This window comes from Rana temporaria, chromosome 6 (genome assembly GCF_905171775.1).
Source record: "Rana temporaria chromosome 6, aRanTem1.1, whole genome shotgun sequence".
NCBI lineage: Eukaryota > Metazoa > Chordata > Amphibia > Anura > Ranidae > Rana > Rana temporaria.
The window spans coordinates 142,885,230-142,911,224 of NC_053494.1; the positions used below are offsets into that span (position 1 = coordinate 142,885,230).

Sequence of the window (25,995 nt, forward strand, 5' to 3'; positions counted from 1 at the left end):
GATAGGGTGGTAGGGGAAAGGCTGATGGAGTGCCACACAAGATTCCCATATTTCTTTGAGCAATATTCTGTTATACATTGTGATGTGAAATCTGTGGAGTATTTGAAATAAACCCATGTGGACCATATGATCGGAAATGTTTCTGTAGTGTCTCTTTCCCAGGAGAACATCTGCTCCATCTGGTAGATGAAGTCTATTACACATGCACCTCTGAAAGCAGGGACGTGTCTGTTCTATGCCAGTGTCAAGATATAATGGCACAAGCAGAGACAAGAAAGTGACAAAACAGATGTCTTTTGATATGTTTATAAAATCTAGGGGTCATAGATACCAATGTGAGTTGAGCGATACTGGGTAGAGTGTCGGCAGTTAACATATGGCAGAGTTTCAGGATTTTGTCCCAAAATGGTGTAATTAAGGGGCATGTTCCCCAAATAGGAGACATTTTCACCGGTGCTAAAATGTGACTCCAGCAGGTTTATGGTACAGAGGTATTAGTTTTATAGTTTTGTAGAGAAGTGTTGGGCATGTAAAGAAGGATCTGGATAGAATTTAAAAATGTTGTTCTTGTGATTTATCCCAGTCATATTCCACTGTCAAGCTCCTCCCCAGTTAAAAAATAAAGTTAGGGGTTTGAAGGTGAGTTTCTTTAAGCAGGAGGTTGTAAGTTATTGAAATAGTATGTTCAGGTCAACCTGAGTGAAGTGTTTTTTTAATTCTGTATAGGATCTGGTACTGTGATAATAGGGATTTTAAGTATTGGGGCAGTTGGGGATACTCTAAACTTGCTGTCTGTTGATTTGTGGCAAAAAGACAATCTGTGCTTGCATAGGTAGTTTGTCATGTTGTAGTACTCCATTGATCAGAACCCTTTCAATCCTGTGCCATGTGATGAAGTGAGAGTGGTGCAGAACAGGAGGAAATGCAAGGTTTCCAAAGAAAAGAATTAAGGGGTCAAGTCTTGTAGAAAGTAAACCTTTTGGCCAGGTAAGTGTTCTGCAGTGTCTGTAGAGTAACAATTACTGGTGAAGGTAGGGTAACCCTATTCATTCTCAGGGCAGGAGGTGTTCAGGGAAGCTAAGTGAGATTTGGTATTATAAGGATCTTCCTCTTATTTGACCCATAAAGGCGGCCAGCGTAAATATGCAGTTAAGATCCGACGGCGTAAGAGACTTACACCGGTCGCATCTAATAGAAATCTATGCGTAACTGATTCTATGAATCAGGCGCATAGATACGACGGCTCAGACTCGGAGATACAACGGCGTATCTGGAGATACGCTGTCGTATCGCCTTTGAGAATATGGGCCTAAGTGTACATACAAGGTCTCCAGGCACCAACAGGACATCTTTATGGTGATGACTTACAAGTGACCAGCATAGCATGGGTTTGCATGATCAGATGATGCAGAGAATATACTGCTACGTAAACAGTAGTTTCAAGCACACTTCTAGGAGAGTAGTCAGAAAGCTATAGCCAGTGGCTCAGTTCTTGGCTGGTCCGGGTTTCCTGATGTTAAGAAAAGGAGTCTAAAGCCCCGTACACACGATCGGAATTTCCGATGGAAAGGTCAGACTGACTTTTTCCATCGAAAATTCCGACATTGTGTATGCCCCATCGGACTATTTTTCTGAGGAATTCCATCAGAATGCTGAATGCATTTACCAAACTACACAGGTTCTAACTATATTCTTGGTTTGTAATACCTTAAGTGGTCCCGGACAGTGAACATCTCCTCCCTTACTGACCATCGCTAAAACAGTTGCAGACATGGTTCTCCCATTTCCTCTTGGCATCATTTGGACTGGGAAGGAATTAGGTGTTTAGCTGAAGTTGTCATTAAAGTATCTATCTATCTATATATCTATCTATCTATCTATCTATCTATCTATCTATCTATCTATCCCTAGTGAATTGTTATTGGTACAAGTACCCTTTGGGGACTATCCTTCTTTGTTTAAATTATATTTACTTGATAAATTACTGACTTTGGAAAAGCATATGAGGTGAAACATTTTGTAAAAAACATAGTGGAAATATGAAAATAAAGGAGTAGACCGTGCCTGGCAGATATTTGAGGCTATCTGTTATCTATGAATTCGCCAAGTCCAGAAAGGAGCTTAAACTGGGCAGATCAGTTCACTTTAATCACCAGCCAAGTGTACTAAAGTAAAACCCAGCAATGCGATATTGGCATTTTCCGAGTTAAACTAATTGGACACTGTGGCAGTGCATTACAAAAATAATGGCGTTTGTGTTACAGTAGACTGCGCAAAGATTAAACAGCTAAACAAATATTCATCAACAAACCACATGCTGTTTGATTAGTCTTAGACTTCCTGGGCTTTGAAAGAATTGTGTAATGAGGTTCCAACACCTCAGGGGGCATCCTGCTATACATTTAGCTCAGTGAACATGCCAGTTTTCAGTCTTTGTGAGTTTATTATTTTCATCTAAAAGCCGACAGTAAATGTTTACGGGATTATATTTTGTTTAGAACCCATGAAATAATGGCTGGATTACTGTATTCTTTGTTAACATAGTGACTTAGTCTATACAGATGATCTAGCAATGAGGCCTTCTCATATAACTTTATAGAAAAAGTAAGATCTGGATATCACTGTTCAGTGTCAGCTCACCAAGTGCCTCTTAAAAATATGTTAACCAGATTCCCCTGATATAGAAGGCCCTATGATAAGATACCTTTGACATGTGTAGATTTATTACTGGTGGCCCCACATGCACATTAATATTTCTAAACCATCTCTTAAGTCTTAAAATCAATCCATGGGCTTACCTTACCATGTAATGTGGCCCCAAAGTCCAGGTGTCTAATCGCTGCCTCTGGTTTTTCTTGATCAAATATCCACACAACTGCAGTACTTTATTAGGCAATTAACAATACAGCTTCATGTTACTGGACCACCCCCTCTTACCCTACACCTTTCTATTGCTCTGTGATGCCAGCTATGGCAATTGTAAGTAAGGTGTAATGGGAGGAGGTGCTCTTGCTAATGCTCATGCTCAATTTGGTGTGGGGCCTGTTGTTTTGGAAAACACTAAGTTGGAAGTACTGATTTTAGAACCTGAACACACCAAACAAATTTCTGTTATGCTGTACTCATGGGAAGGAAGCGGCCGAGGGAGGAGAAATTGAGACTCAAATGGACTGATGTGATTCCTGAATTGACTGAAACACAGTGGGAGGGGGTTTTGACGTCTTATCTACCTAAAGTAATTTCTGCTAGGGACAAACTAATACAACTGAGGTACCTGCACCAAATGTACTACACACCACACAGATTATATAGGATGGGCAGAAGAGATGACCCTACTTGTCGGAATGTACGTTTATTCACATAGTGTGGGAGTGTAACAGAATAGTCCATTGTGGTCGCAGGTGACCCAGTTTATCGCGGATACTTTTGATCTCCCGAACATATGTAGTCCACGTTTGGGCCTCCTAGGTATTATAGAAGATGAAGTAATGAGTAATAATATGCGAACATTCTTGAGGCTGCTCTTTTACTATGTCAGGAAGTTGATTGTCCTAAACTGGGTGAAGAGGGATTATCTTACTCTGCTTAGAAGGGTCTGGTTAATACAAATATCGCACTGTATAAAATGACTTATGAGGCGATAGGCAGTAGGAAAAAAATTCATAATGTATGGGGTAGATGGGTGGACTCCAAGGACACTACTCCTGGGGATGTTTAGGGGGAACTTATCTTTGGTTAAATTGGACATGGCTCAATGTGAATTGATAAGGGGGAGTACTTTAGGGGTCGGGGAGATGGCAGCACACGACACACTGGATTAGGAGGTGCTTACCTCCATGGTTTATGTTCTTGTTCCTTTGTTGTTTTTATTTTTTGGTCTGTATTCTTTGACCTGTTTTTTTTCAGTGCTCTGTGTCTATTCTTCATACTATAAGTTGATGTAATGTACTGTACACCTATGACTGGAGTGCAATGTTTTATATGAATATGAATACGGCAGAAAAATGCTATTTGCACTTGCATATCCATCCTATGATTGTTTCTGAAATGATACTGCATGTAGAGATAGAGAAAAAGGGGAATTTTTTTTTCTATCCCTACAATTTAGGGATGTTTACAATTTTGATTGTACCCTGTGTACTCTGTTATCTTCTTTGTATACTTGGCAAATAAAAACCTTTTTAAAAAAAATTAAGAATGCTTTCAGAAATAGAAGTGTTATTAGTTTGTTTATATCAATTAACAAAATGGAAAGTAAATGAACAGAAGAGAAATCCAAATCAAATTTATATTTGGTGTGACCACCCTTTTGCCTTCAAAACAGCATCAATTCCTCTGGGTACACTTGCACACGCTCATTGATGGAACTTGGCAGGTAGATTGTCCCAAACATTTTGGAGAACTAACCACAGATCTTATGTGGATGTAGGCTGCCTTAAATCCTTCTGTCTGAATGAATGAATGAGTGACTTGTATAGCGCTACACATAGAAACTGAATCGCCTCTAGGCACTTTTTGCAGCCAGTGTCTTCCTGTCTGGTGCGGTCATTTACCCTGCAGGATCTTAACACCCTTGGGACACACAGTCGTACACAAATATATACATATGTATATATTCATGTAATTTGAGACAGGCTCAAAGACTTTGAGATCAGGGTTCTGAGGGAACAAAATCATCACTTCCAGGACCCCTTATTTTTTTTTTAAGCAGAAGATAGTACCCAACAATAGATGTATGTTTGGGGTTATTGTCCTACATGAAGATCCAGTTACAGGAAGAGACGCAAGGATTTGAGGCAGCCTTCATTTACAGATCTGTGGAACAATGATATGTTTGGAACAATGGGCCAGATTCACAGTCCAGCGGCGCAGCGTAACGTAACCCGTTTATGTTACACCGCCGCAAATTTTCCGATTTAGTGCCCGATCCACAAAGCACTTACCTGGAAATTTGCGGCGGTGTATCGTAAACAGGTCCGGCCCAAGGCGGCCCAATTCAAATGGGGCGGGTACCATTTAAATTAGGCGCGCTCCCGCGCCGGACGTACTGCGCATGCTCCCGTCGCAAATTTCCCGACGTGCTTTCCGCATATTACGACGCGCCGACGTTTTGTAAATTGCGACATGAAAAAAAGACTTGCGCCGGGAAAAATAAAAAATAAAAAAATAAATCAAAAGCGACGCGGGAAAGATGGGCATACTTTAACATGGTGGAGTACTTTTACACAATGTTAAAGGTGCCCTATCTTTGCAACGGAAATCTAACACTCGCGACGATGTAACGACTCTGTATTACGACGCAAACTCCCCCCAGCAGCGGCCACGGTATTGCATCCTAAGATCCGACAGTGTAAAACAATTACACCTGTCGGATCTTCTGGCTATCTATGCGTAACTGATTCTATGAGTCGCATAGATAGAACAACAGATACGACGGCGTATCAGGAGATACGCCGTAGTATCTGCTCTGTGAATCTGGCCCAATGTACCTACAAAGCTCCTACCAAAACTGTGCAAGTGTATTTGATTCACATTTTTTTTGCTGTTCGCTCACTTTTTTTTAAATATTCATTCTTTATTCTTTTTTTCTCATTCAAATATTAACATTTCATTAAAAAAGGAAAACAATTATTCCTTGCATCATAATCTTAGTAGATATACAAAAAGTGAGAACACCTTATATGGCATACTGGAAAAAAAAAAAAAGGAGAAAAAGCAAAAACATCTTCTGGAGTAGAAGAAACAGCCGGGTCAGGAAGTCTATATATTATTTTACCTAATTCCGATATTACAATTATACTATTTCTCATTACCCCCCGCCCTCTATTCCTCCCTACTTAACACTACTCCATTAGTCTCTTTACCATTGGTTTCATAGATCAATTCACTCACCCGGCTGTCTCCCCTACCCCAGCTAAATCACAGGGCTACGATAACCATGACTCTACTGAGTTATAAAACATGTGCCTTTTCAGTCAGATATTCTATTTTGGTCATTCTCCAACCCTACTATTACTCTTACCCTCTAGAGAGGGACACCTCTTTTTTCCAGCCATGGCTTCCACATCTCCTCAAATTCCTTAAGATTTACTCTTTTTATGTAGACTGCTCTTTCTTTGCAAATCGTCTCATTTATTACCCTGATCCATTCCCTTACTGCTGGGGTTATTGTCGCCTGTCATCTCATGGCTATTAATTTTCTGGCTTGAAACAAGCATCTCAATATTACAACTGTGGTGCTCTTCTTCTCCTCCCGTACTTTCCTATACCCCAATACACATAGTGTGGCCTCCATCTCCACAGATGTTCCAAATTTATCACTCAAGGTATTAAGCACTCCCACCCAATATCGATACAGCTTTGGGCAACGCCACACCATGTGTATAAGGTCTCCAGACCCCTGGCATCTAGGACATTTATCATCTAATCTTCTTCCTTACTTGAACAGACGCTTAGGCGTGTAATAAGCTCTATTTATCAACATCAAATGGGAGACTTTCTGCAAGGTGAAACTGAAACCTTCGGTCCCATCTCTGGAATTCTCCTCGAATGCTCCTGTGTTTGCTCACTTTATATTTTGTAGATTGATAAAAATAAACAGAATATATATTTTTTAAAGCAGTCTAACTTAATAGCATTCCTTCACATCTGCCTAAAACTATTGCACAGTACCGTGTGTGTGTAATATATATATATATATATATATATATATATATATATATATATATATATATATATATGTGTGTGTGTGTGTGTGTGTGTGTGTGTGTGTGTGTGTGTGTGTGTGTTATATGCATGTACTTCATTCCTTACTGTTGTCAAGGACTGGCACAAAGTTTTGATGGGATTCAAGTGCAATTCTTTTTTTCTTTGCCACTTTCTCATTTTCAGTTTCTCTTAGCTCTGTTTCAGACATACAGATATCTCTGTAATGGAACCTGATGAATGGTTATGATAAAGCACACAGAAAGCAGCCAGGTGTCTCGGCTAGATAGCTCCCGTCAGCCAGAGATACTCTCAAGGCATCGTCGCACGATTCCCAAGTCTGATATCTCTGTTGGAAACATGGAGGCAAAGCAATTTGCAACAAGGGAATGGATCCATTTTAGTGCCCGAAGTCAGAGAAGCATTGAGTTCTGAAGTTATTGTCACGAGGAGTGACCTGAGGGAGCAAAATGATGAGAGCATTCAGCCAGTCATTTGTGTTATGGACATACCAGGGAGGAATGGACTAGAAAAAGAAACACAATTCATAATTTTTTTCATGGGAGCTCATACCTAACAGGGGCAATTTGCGAAAATTACAGAGATTATGACTTATTTGAACATCGGAAAATATTCCAATTTAACTCTTAACCATTTTGCAGCTAAGGGAATCTTGCATAACACTAAACAACATATAGAGCCAGATCCACAAAGAACTTACTATCAATAGATACGCTGCGTAAGTTCTACGATGTGCCTGAATGTGGGCTAGATCCGACTGACGTACGTCTTAGTACGCCGTCGGATCTTGGGTGCATATTTACGCTGGCCGCTAGGTGGCGCTTCCGTTGATTTCCGCGTGGAGTATGCAAATTAGCTACAAACGCCGATTCTCAAACGTACGTCCGCCCGGCGCATTTTTTTTACGTCGTTTACGTAAGTCTTTTTTCGGCGTAACGTTACCCCTGCCTCTATTAGGTGTACGCAATGTTAGGTATGGACGTCGGGACAGCGTCGAATTTTCCGTTGTTTGCGTAAATCGTTCGCGAAAAGGGCTATGGGTAAGTTACGTTCACGTCGAAAGCATTGACTATTTGCGACGTGATTTTGCGCATGCGCACTGGGATACGTCCACGGACGGCGCATGCGCCATTCGTAAAAAGCGTAAATTTACGTGGGGTCATACCAGATTACCATACAACACTCCCACTCCAAGCCTACTTTGAATTACGCGGGCTTACGCCGGCAGATTTACGTTACGCCGGCCCGCATATGGGAGAAAGTTCTTTGAGGAACCCCAGGAGCCACTCAGATTTACGGCGGCGTAGCGCATATGAGATGCGCTACGCCCACCTAAATATACGCCCATTTTTGTGGATCTGGCCCATAGTATTTAGTATACTCCTATACACAACTTCAACTTTAAATATATACCTAAATCGGAGCTTGGGTTTTTGTGTTGTGTTTTTTGTTTTTTACATTTTACAAGCACTTCTATGTTGTGCAAACACTATTAGGTGGATTCACGGAGAGTTAGGCTGGCGTATCAGTAGATATGCCGACCTAACTCGGAATCTGCGCCGACCTAAGTTTAAGTGTATTCTCAAACTGAGATACATTTAAACCTATCTAAGATACGACGGCTTGCGCCGTCGTATCTTAGGGTGCAATATTTAGGCTGGCCGCTAGGTGGCGCTTCCATTGCGTTCGGCATAGAATATGTAAATCACTAGATACGCCTATTCACAACGTACGTCTGCCCGTCGCAGTAAAGATACGCCGTTTTTGTAAGGGATACACCACCTAAAGATAAACATGCCCCCTAGGTGGCGTAGCCAATGTTAAGTATGACCGTCGTTCCCACGTCAAAATTAGAACATTTTACGTTGTTTGCGTAAGCCGTCCGTGAATAGGGCTGGACGTAATTTACGTCCACGTCGAAACCAATACGTCCTTGCTGCGTACTTTGCCGCAATGCACACTGGGATATGTACACGGACAGCGCATGCGCCGTTCTTAAAAAAAAACGTCAATCACGTCAGGTCACCCCCCATTAACATAAAACACGCCCCCTCAGCCTAATTTGAATTAGGCGCGCTTACGCCGGCCGCATTTACGCTACGCCTCCGTAACTTAGCAGGCAAGTACTTTGTGAATACAGCACTTGCCTAGCTAACTTACGGCGGCATAGTGTAAATACGATACGCTACGCCGCCGCAAAGATGTGGCGGGCTACTTGAATCCAGCTATATAATTGCAGGTTAAAAATAGTGCATACATTGCAAAACTGTTTTGGCTTTTCCAGATCTTTCCAGCTTCTGTGCAGGCACAGTTAAGGACCAGCGGTTCTGTATAACCTCTTGGCTTCAGCCCTGCTGGATGGACAGCTCAATGGTCAAGTTTTTGACACCTCCTTCTTAGTATGTCATTATGCTCCTATATTTCCATAAGAGACCGAGAACATCACTGCGCAGAACAGTTTGGCTTCTCTGAGTCCTGTGCTATGTACTCTCATTTATTGGAAACTGCATTTTGTAAAACAAGTGAAAAGTATCTGAAAATAGGAAAATAGAGCAGGAGAAAAGGAGTGTGCAAATATAAAAAGGGGGGGAACTAAAGCGCTAGCCAATAACCCAAAGTGAAGGGTGGAAAATAAATGCTTAAAGATGAAATAATAAATAAATTAATGCTGCTCAAATCTAAAATTGCAATAACAACAAATAAATGATATGAATAAAGGTGATTGATGAGCGCAAAAACAATAGTGTAAAGAAAATTGAATAACAGTGAAATGTCCAATTTAAGGAATAGCTCTAATAGAGAGTGAACTCCAAGGTGATGCAAAAGTTAATAACACTTAAAGCGGGGGTTCACCCTTAGAGGGCACTTTTCCCCCTTAGATTCCTGCTCGTTATTACTAGGGGAATCGGCTATTTATTTTAAAATATGTGCAGTACTTACCTGTTTACGAGACGCATCCTCTCCGTCGCTTCCGGGTATGGGCTTCGGGAATGGGCGTTCCTTCTTGATTGACAGGCTTCCGAGAGGCTTCCGACGGTCGCATCCATCGCGTCACGATTTTCCGAAAGAAGCCGAACGTCGGTGCGCAGGCGCAGTATAGAGCCGCACCGACGTTCAGCTTCTTTCGGCTACGAGTGACGCGATGGATGCGACCGTCGGAAGCCTCTCGGAAGAATGTCAATCAAGAAGGAACGCCCGCTCCCGAAGACCCATACCCGGAAGCGACGGAAGAAGATGCAGCTCGAAAACGGGTAAGTACTGCTCATATTTTAATATAAATAGCCGATTCCCCTAGACCGAACGAGCAGGAAGCTAAGGGGAGATTTTTTTTTTTAAAAAAATGGGTGAACTCCCGCTTTAAGTGACATACAGTGACGAGTAGGCACAATGGATATCGATAATCCAGTGTGTGGGTATGATGCTGAAAATAAAACAAAATAGAAACACCAATTGTGCCAATAGTTCATATGTGACAATTCCTAAAAAAACAGGAGTGGTTGGAAATTCCAAACGGTGACTGGATATCCGTGCAGAGTGATGAAACAATCCTCATAAGCAGCTGAGCTCACAGTGCGCTTACCTCACCCACATGCAATGACAGCATGGTATCTCCACAGATGGAATGTATCCCGAGAAACGAATCCTCCTCACCTTTCCTGTAGTGACAACAGCTGGGGGCATGTAGATTATGGAAATAGCGTCCTTCTAGCTATGCCTGCTGCTGCGGTCTTCAAAAAAATGGATGCTCCGTGTGCAAAAGCACTTAAGATGACCCAAAATAAACGGAAAGAACTCCAATAGTGAAGTAATTCAAGATGGATTTAATAGCGTCCACAAAGTAAAATAAAACAAAACAAGGTTCAACTTAACAGAGCCTGAACCAAACGAACAGCGAGAAAACGGCTGTGTGATCGGGTAGATGCGTCACTTCCGGTCACGTCTTTTCGATGCCTTACGCGTTGCGTCACGTCACGTGACTTCATCAGAGGCCTCTGTCAGTGCTGTCACCGGGGAATAGTGACACTTAGTGTAGGGATCAGGTAGTTTGGTGTAGTAGTCAGGTAGGTCAGTGTAGGAATCGGGTAGGTTAGTGTCGTGGTCGGTGTAGAAATCAGGCTGGTCAGTACTATTGTAGGAAGGGAAGGTAGTGCTAAAAGTTTGTCAATTTCTCTGTTAACCTCTTTGTCTTCATTTAAAATGTTTAAAACAAAAATATTTAAATTAAATTGGCATCTGCCTTTTTTCATAAAATGTCCAAATCACCCCTTTCTATTCTTTTTGCACCTCACTATCTGCATGCGCTTGCAGATTATTGCACTGGACCAGTTTCCTGATTGTGGCAACAGAAGACCATGCCATAACAATGTGTGTTGAGGTTTCCACTTATAGACTTTTAAAGGGGTACAATAACAGGTTGACAACACAAGAGCACAATTGGGGGACAGTTGTCCTCCATTATAAGAGGTGCCTAAAAAAACATCATGGCAAAATAATCAGATATTTTCTAATAAAAGATGCATATGGCAAATCAATTCAACTTTTAAATTACCTTAATTTGCTAAAGCTTTTATCACATTTTGGTGACGAGCAGGGTGTAAGAGTGATGGGCCTAAAGCCCCATACACACTATAAGTTTTCCTGCTGGTTTTCTCTTCAGGTTTACCAAAACCATGTAGTACAAGGACCTGCCTGATTGCATTCAAATTGAAACGCTTAAGGTTTGACCTCATATTAGATAGTTTTGGTAAACCTGAAGAAAAAACCATCAGGAAAACTGATAGTGTGTATGGGGCTTTAGTTTCAGGATGAACAGAAGTGAAGAGCTTGTGAATAGTGGGCACCCAAGATCCTGTGGTTTCCTAGACATGCAAAACTGTCTAGGAGGTACTTGAAAGTACCCCAAAGTACCTATACCTTTGCAGTTTTATTAGTTGGAATACACTGAGGAACTAAGTGCATTTAAAGGTCTATAATCATTGAGGTGATTATTGAAAACCAGCAGTGGTGAAACCTAATAAAACAGAATGATTGTTATTCTGTATGTGTGGGTACTGTGCCTTAATTTATTGCACCTGGGAATAGTCCCTTGAAAACCGTTACCATCACAGGGAAAGAGGGAGTAAGAGGGAATCGTCCAAACATGGGCCAACCCTACCAAATTGTATCAAACTTTTTTTAAAATGTAGTTCTAATCTTTATCTACATTGAGCTTACGGTAGCAGCCATTCAGATAATTCCTTCACTTTTCCATAACGCTGTAGAAGAAAAAAGGAAACATTTTTTTTTTTTTTACTGAGACAGCCAATATGCTTTAAAAAAGTGTGTATAATGTCATATATATTTGTCTTGCAGTGTGGCCCTACATCCTCGTAAGGAAATACTGGTGACAGCCAGTGATGATCGACTCTGGAAGATGTGGTCTATCCCCAGTGGAGAGATAATTATGACTGGCGAAGGGCACACTGACTGGCTTTCAGGTTGCTGTTTCCATCCAAAGTAAGCAAATATTTTTCTATATGTCTGTACTGCATCCATGAGTTTATGTAGTACCAATGGGACAGTGGAGCATTAAAATTATATTGGTCTATAACTAGTGGAATAAGAAATGTTAGTTTGCATTCTGTAAAAAATGTGATTTGTAACTGCATTAACAACTCTGGTGAGATAACAATGTTCACAGAGAAGACACATCATAACGTGATATTGCTACCCTAATCTGTTCCAGCATTTCATACCGACCATTGGTGACTGAAAATGCTAGTTTCTTAAATTTTAGATTTTTCTACGAGCTATAATACTTTCTGAGACATTGTTGCAGAACACATATGTAGCCAGGTTCTGGGCTACTGCAATATGGAGATATTGATTATATTCTGTCCCCCTTTTTGCTGAAATACTGAGATTATGCTTCACCATTTTCCTTCAGTCAGTAGGGGGATAACTAAAGCCAAGCAAACCCATAGACTTCTATGTCTATCTTGGAAAGTGTAGTCCAAAGCAACAACCAGGTAAAAGAACAACAGGATTTATGAACTGCAGATCCTGATATGCTTTGGGCACAGGGGAAGGCAAGAGAGGACATAAGCGGTAAAGCCACTATTTTGGTGCTGTGGGAGTCTTGGTAGATACATCCAAGGGACCTTGTCTCCATGGAAGCTGAGCCATTCACCATCAGGAGCACAATATATCCAGCAGCCTGCCCGCATCACAGCTTCTTTTCTCATTGTGTACTCGGGGCTAACTGCACAGTTGGTGGACTCTTGCTACATCATAGTGGAACTGAAGGGGCTACTGCAATGAGCAGACTGCTATGCCCAGGAGTCAATGAGAGAGCTTCAAGCCCACATTTCTGTCCATTGTTACACACATAGCTGAGGGTAAGACATGTTTGCCTCAGAACCCTGCTACACCAAATTTAACGCAGCACTCCCATTATCATTACCATGTTCCCCCTTTTATTGGTTCAACTAGATGGACCTGTGTCTTTTTTCAAACAGATTTACTATGTAACCATGCCCCTCTCAAATAGTTTGAGCTGCAGGAACATCAAACTGCATCCATAACTGACTGCAACCACCAAGAACTATACTTAACCAAGCCAGTAATTACTGCTTATTCGCTGCCTGCAGGTTCTCAAAGGGGACTTTTTTCTACCACGTGCACCAACATTCTTAAAGGGCCCCAACAGTAGTCAGACAAAGAACCATATTAGAGACTGCCCCTCACATTACTATTGCTATACCCCATCTGTCTCTTTATGTATTTAGTCATATGGTCTTGACCACTCCAGTCAGTTTAAGCCAAGCATTGCTGCCATCACTGCATGTTAGTAGTCATTCAATAGCAGTTAACTCTATGGGGAGGCAAGGTGCTTTGGGGTGGGGGGCACAAGCCCCCCTGCCCCAAAGCACCCACCCCCCATGTTGAGGGCATGTGGCCTGGTACGGTTCAGGGCGGTGCTGACTTGTCCCCACCCCCCTTTCCTGATCTGCTGTGCTCGGATAAGGGTATAGATTTTGGAGGGATGTTTTTTTTTATTCAGCGTGGGGGTTCCCCTTAAAATTCATACCAGACTCAAGGTTGGTATGCTGTTTTGTTTTAAAATTTTGCCATGTAGTTCCCCCTAAAGATTCATACCCGACACAGAGTGCCTGCATTGTCAGGATCAAAGTCGGATCCCCGTTCATTGAAGCCAGACGGATGTCAGTCTTCAAGTCGCAGGGCAAAGTCGTATCCACTGTCGTGTTGTAGCAGTGTGAACCTGGCCTAAAATTGTTTCCTTATCGCTTAACCACCTCCCATTATCGGTTAACTCCACCTATTTATGTTTTATTATTTTGGAAAAAGCACGGAAGGGTTGGTCTCTTTGGCAAGTTTTTTTTTGTCCGTCTCCCAACTGGGGAGACTTGCCCTTCCATTTGTTCTGGTCACTACTCTCCCCCCTGACAGCAAGTGAGGGGAAATTCAATAATGTGTCTTCAGAGAAATAGTTAAAATCCTCCAATGGGGATACCTTTTCATGTAACCTCTCTAAGATGGGAATCCTATGTACTTAGGAGAAAGATTTTCTCTTATTCCCTGTTGCAAGAAGTGCTGCCAAAGCTCACTTCTTGGATGTAATTCAACTGTGGATCACAGAACAATCTGCACTCCTATGATCCGTTTTCAGCAGACAGTGGGCTAATGTCACAGACCCTAATCAGGCTCAGGAAAGATAGTGACCATATGGTTGGGGTCTGCCCACATGCCTGTCCCAACACCCGGCTCAACCTCTCAGCGAGCAGCCAAGAGCCTGAGCCAGCCACTTCCGCCCCCTCCACAGCCCAGTGCTCAAGTAAGCGCAAGGGGGCAGAGCAGAGAGCTGGTGACTGAGAGTCGCCAGTTCTCTTCTCATGGAGCTGTGAGAACCGAGAAATCAGTGGTGTTTAATGGATTGGTTCTCAGTGTTAGAGCCGGCGAGGGACAGATGCAGCATCATACCAATGCTGCATCCACTTAGATAAGTATGATTAAGAAAAAAAATCCCATACTCTTTTAAGGCAATCCCTCCAGCAATAGAAAAAAAATATTAGTGTGCCAAGATTCTGGCATAAAAACAAGATGGTTCACTGCCTCTGATGCATCCACAATCCCCCAATTTATACCCTTTATTAGGCATGCTCAGTAACTCAAATAAGGGTGATCATTGTGACAGAGCACATATTGTAGATGCAGAACTGTCCCAGCAAATCCAAGACAGTTGGAATCCATGAGCTAGAAAATGAAGTAGCAGTATACAGGCATACCTAAAATTCTATTGGCAACATTTTGCTTGCCCCTGCCCCCTCCCACCTCCCACCACTTCCTTAACCCCTATATTTATTAATGACACTTTGCATGACAATAAAGGAAGACGTGCGTAAGGCAGGCTAACTTTTTTTTTTTTTTTTTTCACTGGCAAAATTTAAATTCGGATATGATTTAAGATGGCTACATCTCTGGATCTGTTGTTCACTAAGATACCAATGGTAACTTTTGTTTACCCATATTTTCAATATATGTTCAGTTTGAGTTGCCCAGACTTGTGGCTGGTTTCTCTAGTGCAGTGGTTCTCAACCTGGGTGTCGGGACCCCCTCGGGGGTCAAATGACGATTTGCCAGGGGGTCACCGAATCCTGGGCTGTTCCTGAAGCCCGCGCTGCTCTCCAAGCCTTTTCATGGCCACCCAGCAGGGCTGTTCCTGGAGTCCGCACCCGCCCACTCAGTCTCTTTGCAGCCGCCCATTCTGTTCACAGCATGGTTGGGGGGCAGAGACTAGAGGTCAGCTGACTGGTGAGGAATGTGAAGTGGGAGGGGCAGGAGGAGACCCTATCTCCTGATTGCGGCATAGGTGTCACTGCTACGAGACACTTGAACCCGAAGACACAGTGAGTAACACTTATAGTTGCCATTTAAAGTCCCTACGACAGTTCTCAGATCAGCAGATGACCTTGATCAAGAGCACCTAAGTTGACTGATCAGAACTCTAGCCAGCACTAGCCAGCACTACCACTCATCCCAACTCCCCACTAAGGAGTAAAAGAAGGAATAAAAATAGAGAATACATGAAAGGAAAAGAGGGGGAGGAACAAAGAAAAGGGGGAGAAAGAATAAGAGAAAGAATAAGAAAGACAGCAAAAAAAATGCACATAATATTGGTAAGGGGGAACTTTATTTTTATGCTCTGAGTTCTGCTGCCTTTCCTAAAAGTGTTGCTTTAAATCCAATTGGTTGCTATAGGTTAATTCATACAGTTGTGATTCCAGATGCTTTGATTAATGGGTCCCAATATGCCTTTAGCTTTGTCACTAATAAAGTAGCCAATGTATGATATATTAGCAAATGTCTGAAATCTATTTACAGATGCGTTTTGTTAGCAATGGTCCAGAAAAAGCTGTAAATTTCATCTGCATAGTTCACGGTTTCCATTCAATGTCTCAGACGTCTCATTTATGTTCTGCTGCTTTCAAGGTTAGCTTTTGCCTCGTGCATGATGACATTGTTGTGCTTGGCTTGAAGCATAAAAATAGATGAAAGTGTTACAAAGACGAAATAACTTGTTTACTGGGTAACCCTAAAACCCAGATTACATTATAAAGATGATATACAGCAGCAACATCAATTATTTGTTTCTAAAGCCTCTCTATGCGTGCTGAAGCCAGTTCTGTGATGTTAATTGGGTTTTCTCGCAGACGATATATCAGGAGATCAACACAGACATGATCCATTAGCAACCATTCACAATGCTTGGAGTCCTTTCTGCCCTCAATAATCCCCGGTAACCTTTATGCCACATAGTCTTACCATCTCCCTACAAAGGTATTTACCAGTGATATAGACTCAGACTATAATACACTAAGGTAGAGGACAATTTATTACACATTCTTGTATAAGCGCATCCTTGAAACCCACCCCATTTTTTATTAGTGGGCTAAAATACTCTGTTTGAGAACAGCTTGAAAATAAACCGCAGACGTCGTAGAGAATGTTAATCAGATTTTCATAATACATTGTTACCATGGCTTCCAGGGATCCAGACTTACAGGAACCCGGGAAAGATTTTTTGTTTAGTGGATAGTCTATAATCCGTTTAAATATGTTTTTTACACTGATTTCTTTAATTATCAAAATTGCATTCAATAATCCCTATTTCACATGCATGTTGTAAAATACATGAAGAAATAAACATAACAAGATGCTATTTACTGGTGTCTTTTGAAGTACTGTAGATTAAGCAGCTTTTTACCTGATTCTTGAAATAAATTCATTATCTACAAACAGAACCATTCTGACCTCTGTCCAAGAGACGAATTCTACCTAACTAGCCATTTAGGTCTCTTGGTTTTCACTGCTACATATCCCCACTTAGTGGCATCCTAAAGCGTGGTTTCCTATCATATTTTACCTCTTGGTTTTCATACCATACACGTTGCAGGAAGAATTACATCTGTAACTATGCAAGTTTTAATTACAACATTTAGGGCTCATTTGCATGGCACAATATACAATGCTTTTGGATCTGTAACGTGTACTTCTTTTATGGATTTTTACGCAGTTGTATGTTATGCTAAGGGCCCAAGCACACAGCTACACTCAGCTAAGAGCTGCCTGCGTCCAAGCAACCATGGACACTACGAAATAAGAGCTGCCTGCATCTTATCAACCGAGGATGAAAAACTCCTGACTGCAGATACCAATCTGTAAAATCCAGGAACATGTGCAGGCTGGACAGTCAGGTTAGGAGTAAGCAGGAGAATCAGCAGAAATTTAAGGAACTCTGGCTTGATGGGGATTCAGGGTGACAGAGTCCGCTAGTGACACTAGCAGGCAAGCTGCAGGAATTTGACAGAAGTCTGTAGCTGAATCTTGGAGTAGCATGGTCAGGTACTTGGTGGTTGCATTAAGCAAAATCAGAGGCAATAGTGAAGTCACATAGCAAGCCTAGGTCAGCAAAAAATAGGCAATGCAATACCAAAACAGTACAGCAGAATCCAGAATCTGGTAATTGGAAAGCCAGGTTGGTAGCAGGAAATGTTTGAAGAACATATATCAGGACACAAGCTGAAGACCAGTCAGACCATTGCTTAAATAGGATGCTTGGCACCAATACTGACCCTTTGCATGCACACATATCTGTGCACAAACTGTAGAGCATGTACACAAAAACATGCACTCCTGCGTGCGGCCGGCAAGCCTAGCCACAACACTATATGTAAAGCTATGGGCAAAGACTGGCACATCTAAAGCTGCCCAAATCAGCTGGCCAACAGATATTCCCTGATAAGAAAAAACATTTCAATTATGTACTGAAGCAATACCCTGAAAGCTCCACCTCTTTCATTGCAAGTCCCAGACATTCTACAATAGTTCTGCATTTGGTGCAAGGCAGGTATACATGCAGTCTCATGATATAAGCAAAGAATAACTATAAATATAGCACATGACTTGTGAAAGGTTAGGTTTGATTCTTGCCATTCTGCTTGCATCCCATGTTCCAAATAGTGCACATACAAATGATAAATACAACCAACAGGTTTTAGCTTTTTCTAAAAGATTTATTTTGAAGCCTTTTTGAAATAATTGGGGATTATATATTCCAGTGTTGGAGGACAGGAAAACTCCATAAAGGTGCCAAGGTAAGCTGAGGTATAAAAAAAAAAAATCTGCTATGTATTGGAAGCCCTTGGGGTCACAAGTCGCAGTGATAATAATGACTTCAAACTCTGCGAAATGTCAGCTTAAAGCAGTTTCTTAAGGCCAAGTTAAACAAAGAATCGTTTTGCTGCATCTCAACTGTGAAGGAGGATCGTAGTATGACCTGACCTTACTATTTGAAGGTCTCATTCATCTACAGAAGAGCGAGGGACAAGCGAGATTAGCCTTGGAAAACTTCACAGTATAGGAAGTGTTAAAACCCAAGCCCTTTCTGTTAAGGAGCTACTAAAAGGCAGTGCCAGTTAAGGAAGACATTGGGAATTTTTTTTTTTTTTTTTATCAAAACTTTTTTATTGACAAGAATGGCAAGTAACTGAAATACCATGAGAACATAAGCAAAACCATCAGGAAAACAACTGTGTACATACTTTATATGCATATGGGTAAAGAAATAAGAAGCAGTTACCTATTACATAGCTCATATAAAATGTTTGTTCCCACAAAAAAAAAAAAAAAAACACACAATAAAGGTTAAAAACAACAAAAAAAAAACACCTGAGCTTGTTTATGGACATTTTATCTATGCTGATATAGAACATGAGGAAAGTCCCAAGCTCAAGGAAGAATCCCTGTAACAGTAGGTGGGTCTAGAATCATAGTAATCTATCCATCACTAACTGCGGAGGAGATAGACTAGAATTATCCAACCAGTTCTGCCAAGTAAGGTTTTAGTTTTTAACCGCATTGCGATGACAATAAGCCAACTGTTCTCTAAGTAGAAGAGAGTTAACATAAGAGACCAACTGAGCCTGGGTAGGCACAGTGAATGCCATCCAAAAGCAGGCAATCTGCTTCCTGGTGAAATACAATAATCTAGTTACCATAACATATGTATGTGTATATACTGTGTGTGTATATATATATATATATATATATATATATATATATATATACATACCTTTTGGATATAATTCAGCGTCAAGTGCCCCCAACAGACACACCAGTAAGAGGTATGGGTGTTTGAGCGAAGTCAGATATCTGTGTAAAACCTCTGCCCAATACCTTGCAAGTTTTGGACATCACCAGATCATGTGCATAAAGTCCCCCCTGTGAACTTAACATTTCGGACATAGTGGAGAATCCCTCTGGCCCCAATCATATAGTGTATCAGGCATGCAATAAGCTCTGTGCAAAATTAATAATTTGCAAGAGTTTATGGCAGGCTGATTCTGACACAACTGGAATCGACTCCATGGCCATATGCCATATGCCATTGATCTCCATCCATATCTCCTATATCAGAAGGGGTTCTACATTTAAAGGGGTTGTAAAGGTACAATTTTTTTCCCTAAATAGTTTCCTTTACCTTTGCACAGTCCTCCTTCACTTACCCCATCCTTCGATTTTGCTTTTAAATGTCCTTATTTCTTCTGAGAAATCCTCACTTCCTGTTCTTCTGTCTGTAACTCCACACAGTAATGCAAGGCTTTCTCCCTAGTGTGGAGTGTCGTGCTCGTCCCCTCCCTTGGACTAAAGGAGAGTCAGGACGCTCTCTACGTTGCAGATAGAGAAAAGAGCTGTGTGTTAGTGGGCGTCCTGACTCTCCTGTAGTCCAAGGGAGGGGTTGAGCATGACACTTCACACCAGGGAGAAAGCTTTGCATTACTGTGTGGAGTTAGACAGAAGAACAGGAAGTGAGGATTTCTCAGAACAAATAAGGACATTTAAAAGCAAAATCGAAGGATGAGGTAAGTAAAGGAGGACTGCAGTAAGGTAAATGAAGCTATTTAGAAAATAAAATTGTACCTTTACAACCCCTTTAAGTACAGGGGGTCCCCGGGTTACTAACCCGTTAGGGACTTTCCTCCTGTTTGTAGCTCGGAAATGTTTGTAAGTCGGCCGCGCATGCTCAGACCGGCAATTACGGACATTTCCGATGTTTTCTGATGTTCCGTTGAATGCCATTCTGCGCATGAGCGGCCATTTACGGCCATTTTCCAGAGGCTCCGTCTGGCCAGGCATGCGCAGAACAGCAGACGGTCCGTGGAAAATGGCAGAAGGTCCCCGCAGCGCATGGTTCGTAACTAGGAGAAGTTCGTAACTCGGGTGTTCGTAAGTCGGAGACCCCCTGTAAAGCAGAATCCTGAGTTGATGATAACAATGCTGAGTACATTCATGATATTAAGCCCCTGGAACTAGTTGCCTGTAGAACCTCCTGTAATAGCGGGGAATTGACTACGGACAAGTTAAGCGTTTGTGCCTGGGTCTGCAACGAGTGCCTGAGTTGGAGGTATTGATAGAATTGTTTGTGTGTTAATGAAAATTCCACACATAAGTGATCATATGCCTTGAGGGTACTACCAGAGTATAGCTGATTAAAGAAACCACATTCCTTGTTGCCTCCAGAAAAAAATCCCCGTAGTTTACCTAATTCAGAGTAGTTGGGATTGTTCCATGAAGGGGTAAACTCAATAGGGCCATTAATGGACAGCATTTCTCTGGCTGCTCGCCAAATTTTCCTGAGCAGAATGGCCATTGGAGAGGAAGGGGGAATACTGTGTAAATCTGTAGATCGATCTACAGATGGGAACCAGCTGTTAATGTAGGGTAGGATAAGGACACTAAGTAAACAATAGGATCATCGGTGTCCCCAAGCCCCCAACCTGTGAATTGTTGTAATTGGGATGCAGTGCCCCCCTCTGCCCCATCCTTGCCATATTGCAGGGTATTCAAGCTAATACGGGCCTGTCTCTTCCTCCATATAAGATCACAAGATTGGAAGTCAATATGTTTAAACCATTTGTTAGCTATCCTTATAGGGGAATTAGTGGGAATTGGCTTCTTTGTAGAGGGCAACCAGTACAAAAGAACTCTCAAAAAGGCTCTTGGAAGCATAACTCGGGTCTAATTAAAAAGCAGGAGGGCTGTATAAATTGCTAAATATGAGATGTGCTTAATCATGCTAATTAGCAATATGGATTATACAGAACCAGAAATATTTTTTTTTCTCACTTGTGCAGACATTCACAAGTGGAGGAGAACTTGGTTCTTGGATGCATATGTGCCTTCTGTAGTAACTACAAGTTGAAATGATCTGTAGGTCCATAGATATAGGCTTTTCATGCATATGTTAACTCTCAGGCTGGGTTCACACATGTTTTTTGCGAATTAAAAAAAAACAAAAACCATTTGTTCAGATTTCCAGGTGTGTTTTTTATGCGGTTCTGATGCAAATTTCCAAGGCTCAGACCAACATTTTTGTCACAGTTGTGATTTCAGCACTGGCCAATACATAGTACATGAAGGGTGTCAACTCTTGTAGTAGGAGTAATGTATATACAGGATATGGGATTTTAACGGTGCAATGAAAGTTCACTCAAAAACAGAGTAAGAAAAATATTTATTAATACAAAGTTTTAAAAGTAATGAGTACAGTTAATTCAAAGTTATAGATGTACACCTACTACCTATAAAGTGACATTGAGATACTATACACATTGATGTGGCGTCCATTATTTCAACAGTTTTGCCTATAAGGCTTCTTCAGCATATATAGGCGCAAAGGCACTTTCATTGTATATGATGATACATAAGTCATTCAACTTATTGGTGTATATATGGAAAAAAAAATGTTATTACATCATACAAATATTTCGGCAACTAGATGTAGTATATGACTTTAACGCATGCATGATCACGGGTCACACAAATGAACAGAATCAAATGCACTAAACTCAATACCTCTGGATAGAGTGTAGGAGTCAAATGCACTGAAGTGGTTCTTCCTGAAGTATACTGCGGCCCCTCCACTCAATCCCATCCAAATATAGCCAGGTCTCCCGTAGTGAGGGATATATATTAAGACCAAAAGGTATATATTTAACTGACATATTCAATATGTCAGTGAAACAAATGAGAGGCCATACGTCCACAGCAGGCACAGTGTTGATGGGGACAAGGGACTCATCCCCCCACCTCCTGTGGGGGACTGCGTGTGGGGGCTTATCGGAATCTGGATGCCCCCTTTAACAAAGGGAACCCCCAGATCCCGCCCCCCTATGTGAATTGGTAACGGGTACATTGTACCCCTACCATTTCACCCAAAGAAGTGACAAAAAATAAAAAAAACACACACAGCTTGGGACAAGTCCTTTAATAAAATAAAAATCCAGTACTGTAATCCTTCTACGACCCGCTGCCACGATAGATACAGCCTCCATAGGAATCGCCTACCGAATGATGCGCGACCCGTCTGACAGCTCTTAAATAACAGAGGGCGGGGCCACCTGTGACATGGACGGGTGACCCCGCCCCCCTCTGATGCAACGGGGTTCAGACGGTTTCCCTGTGGTGTCACGGGTGACCCCGCCCCCACTGGCGCGTTTCAGGAAACCCTGATGCGTAACAGGTTATTTAAGAGCTGTCAGATGGGTTGCGCATCATTTGGCGGGCGCTTCCTATGGAGGCTGTATTGATTGTGGTAGTGGTTCGTAGAAGGATTACAGCGCTGGAGTTTTAATTTTGTTTTATTATTATTAAAGGACTTGTCCCCATCAAAGGCTACCTAATTGGTATGGGACAGTTTTCTGCATAGTCAACAAAAGCCATGGCCTAGGGCTTCAGGGCTGCAGTAGCACATATCTATGTGTAGTATTCGTTTTCATGTTCTAACCTCATCTGTCAGTTGGGTCCTCATTGTTCCTATTCCTGAATAAGTATTTTTGTTGGTGGAATAATCTACTGTGTATTTAAAAATCAACCCCTCTGGACCTTTATACGTACAACCTTGTAATAGTATGGCAATAAATGCGAATAGTCAGAAAATGTGTTAGGACGACGAGTCAATACAAGACAGTTGACCTAGGGGGCAGCAGCTACAAATTTGGCCATGATTCTGATTACCCTTTTTTTTAATGCCTGTAGATTTAGAATACTTTTAGTTCGAATTGCATTGATGACTTCTACCTAAAATCCAATAATAATACAGTAATTAACAATAATATCATTTTTATGTTTTCCGCTTACAAATACAATTACCTTGGTGCCCATCTTATACTGCAAATACACTGAGGTGGCACTGCCATGACAACAATTTCTGGTAATTGTTTAGAACTTGTATAATGTAGTAAATCAAGTACCATGCATAAATATTTTTTAGAAGTCTCTGCTTTCTTTGTATTTTAATTGCTTATTCTAGTAACAAAATAGTTGCATAGGTCTTCTTCAAAACATGTATTCTAATGATGTGTTTTCATCTTTTAGGAACATCACAATATAAAAAATATTATTTTTTTAGATAAATATAGCACACATGGCATTGTTTCTTAACCCATCTAATGAAACTGGAAGGGCAGGTCCAACCTCTTTTGATGTTTCAAAGCAACATTTGCATTTTGTGTTTGATGCTACAAACACTTAATTATTGGTTCACAAGAAAAACAAATAGGTTAATAAGTAATTCAGCTATACTGTAAATATTAGAAAATAAAAAGATGTACTAATTACGACTAAACTACAGGCAAACAAATGAAATACATAAAAAATGAACTTTTTAACTGGAAAATGTTTTGTAATTCTGTTTGGTCAGTTTTGTGATCTAAACCACTTTGCTATACTCACAACAGTCAGGAAAATGAATCCATTGTTTTCATTATACTGTTTTCTGTGTCATGTGTGCTTATTGAACATTAGCCGCTTGCCAACCATGCTATAGCAAAATGACAGCTACAGCGTGGAGAGCCAGTTCTGGAAGGACGGCATATGACATCCTCCGGACAGAGCTTATCACAGATCATGGTAGAGAGCCAATCACAGTGGCTCTTTACCATGTGATCAACTGTGTCCAATCACAGCTGATCACAATGTAAACACACTTGGCTATTTCCATTCCTGTCACAGCGTGAGGAGAGGGACACCTGCAGTGATCGTCAGTGTCCTGATTATCAGTGCTGCCTAACAGTGCCCATTGGTGCTGCTAATCAGTGCCCATCAGTGCTGCCCTATCGGTGCCAATCAGCACACATCAGTGAAGGAGAAAAATTACTTGTTTGCAAACAAATAGAGCTTTCGTTTGGTGGTATTTGATCACCTCTGCGGTTTTCATTTTTTGCGCTATTAACCAAAGAATAGACAATTTTGAAAAAAACACAATATTTTTTACTTTTTGATGTAATAAATATCACAATAAAAAAAATCCTCAGTTTAGGCCAATACGTATTTTTCTACATATTTTTGGTAAAAAAAATCACAATAAGCGTTTGATTGGTTTGCACAAATGTTATAGCGTCTACAAAATAAGGGATAGATTTATGGCATTTAGGGATGAGCTTCGAGTTCGAGTCAAACTCATGTTCGACTCGAACATTGCCTGTTCGCCCGTTCGGCAAACAGCGAACAATTTGGGGTGTTTGCTGCAAATTCGAAAAGCCGCAAAACACCCTGTAAAAGTCTATGGGAGAAATCTAAAGTGCTAATTTTAAAGGCTTATATGCAAGTTATTGTCATAAAAAATGTTTGGGGACCCGGGTCCTGCCCCAGGGGACATATATCAATGCAAAAAAAAGTTTTAAAAACGTATTTTTTTTCGGCAGCAGTGATTTTAATAATGCTTAAAGTGAAACAATAAAAGTGAAATATTCCTTTAAATTTTGTACCTAGCGGGTGTGTAAAGTATGCCTGTAAAGTACCGCATGTTCCCCATGCTTAGAACTGTCCCTGCACAAAGTGTAATTTCTGAAGGAAAAAAAGTCATTTAAAACCACTCGCGGCTACAATAAATTGTCGGCTCCCGGCAATACAGAGAAAAGGCATTGAAAGTCATTGAGACCCTTCAGGTCTGGTATGGATTTTAAGGGGAACTTTACACCAATTTTTTTTTTTTAATGGCGTGGAGTTCCCCCCAAAAATCCACACCAGACCCTTTATCCGAGCATGCAACCTGGCAGGCCACAGGAAAAGAGGGGGGATGAGAGAGTGCCCCCCTCCTGAACCGTACCAGGCCACATGCCCTCAACATTGGGAGGATGTTTTGGGGGTCTGAGACCCCTCAAAGCACTGTGTTCCCATGTTGATGGGGACAAGGGCCTCATCCCCACAACCCTTGCCCAGTGGTTGTGGGGGTCTGCGGGCGGGGTGCTTATCGGAATCTGGAAGACCTCTTTAACAAAGGGGGCCCCCATATCCCAGCCCCCCGTATGTGAATTGGTAATGGGGTACATTGTACCCCTACCATTTCACAAAGAAAGTGTAAAAATTGTAAAAAAAAAACAGACACCGTTGGCAAAGTCCTTTATTAAAAATAAAATATAGTTTGATCTGCAACTGCCATGGTGCTGCATGTGTGATTATTTATGACACCGGCCATTTGATGGTTTGACAGTTTGGTTGAGGGCACAAGAAAATGTGACAGTTAGAATTCCTGGCAATGTTTTTTGAAACTGTTAAAGAGGATGTATACCCTCTTTTTTTTAAACACCCTGAAAGGCAAAGTCATAATGAGCTAGTATGCATAGCATACTAGCTCATTATGAAGTACTTACCTGAGAGCGCAGCGGTGCTCGTTCACCTCCTCTGTCGGCGCCATCTCTCCACGAGTCC

The 25,995-nt window shown here is 41.4% G+C and overlaps 1 protein-coding gene across 1 annotated transcript in view; it reads left to right on the forward strand.

The window, feature by feature from the left end:
* SPAG16 (sperm associated antigen 16) overlaps nucleotides 1-25,995 on the forward strand; it is a 1,251,920-nt gene that overhangs the window by 576,310 nt on the left and 649,615 nt on the right. Inside the window, exon 11 of the mRNA XM_040357476.1 lies at nucleotides 12,079-12,222. Within this exon, the coding sequence (XP_040213410.1) occupies nucleotides 12,079-12,222 (144 nt within the window). The remainder of the gene's footprint in view (nucleotides 1-12,078; nucleotides 12,223-25,995) is intronic.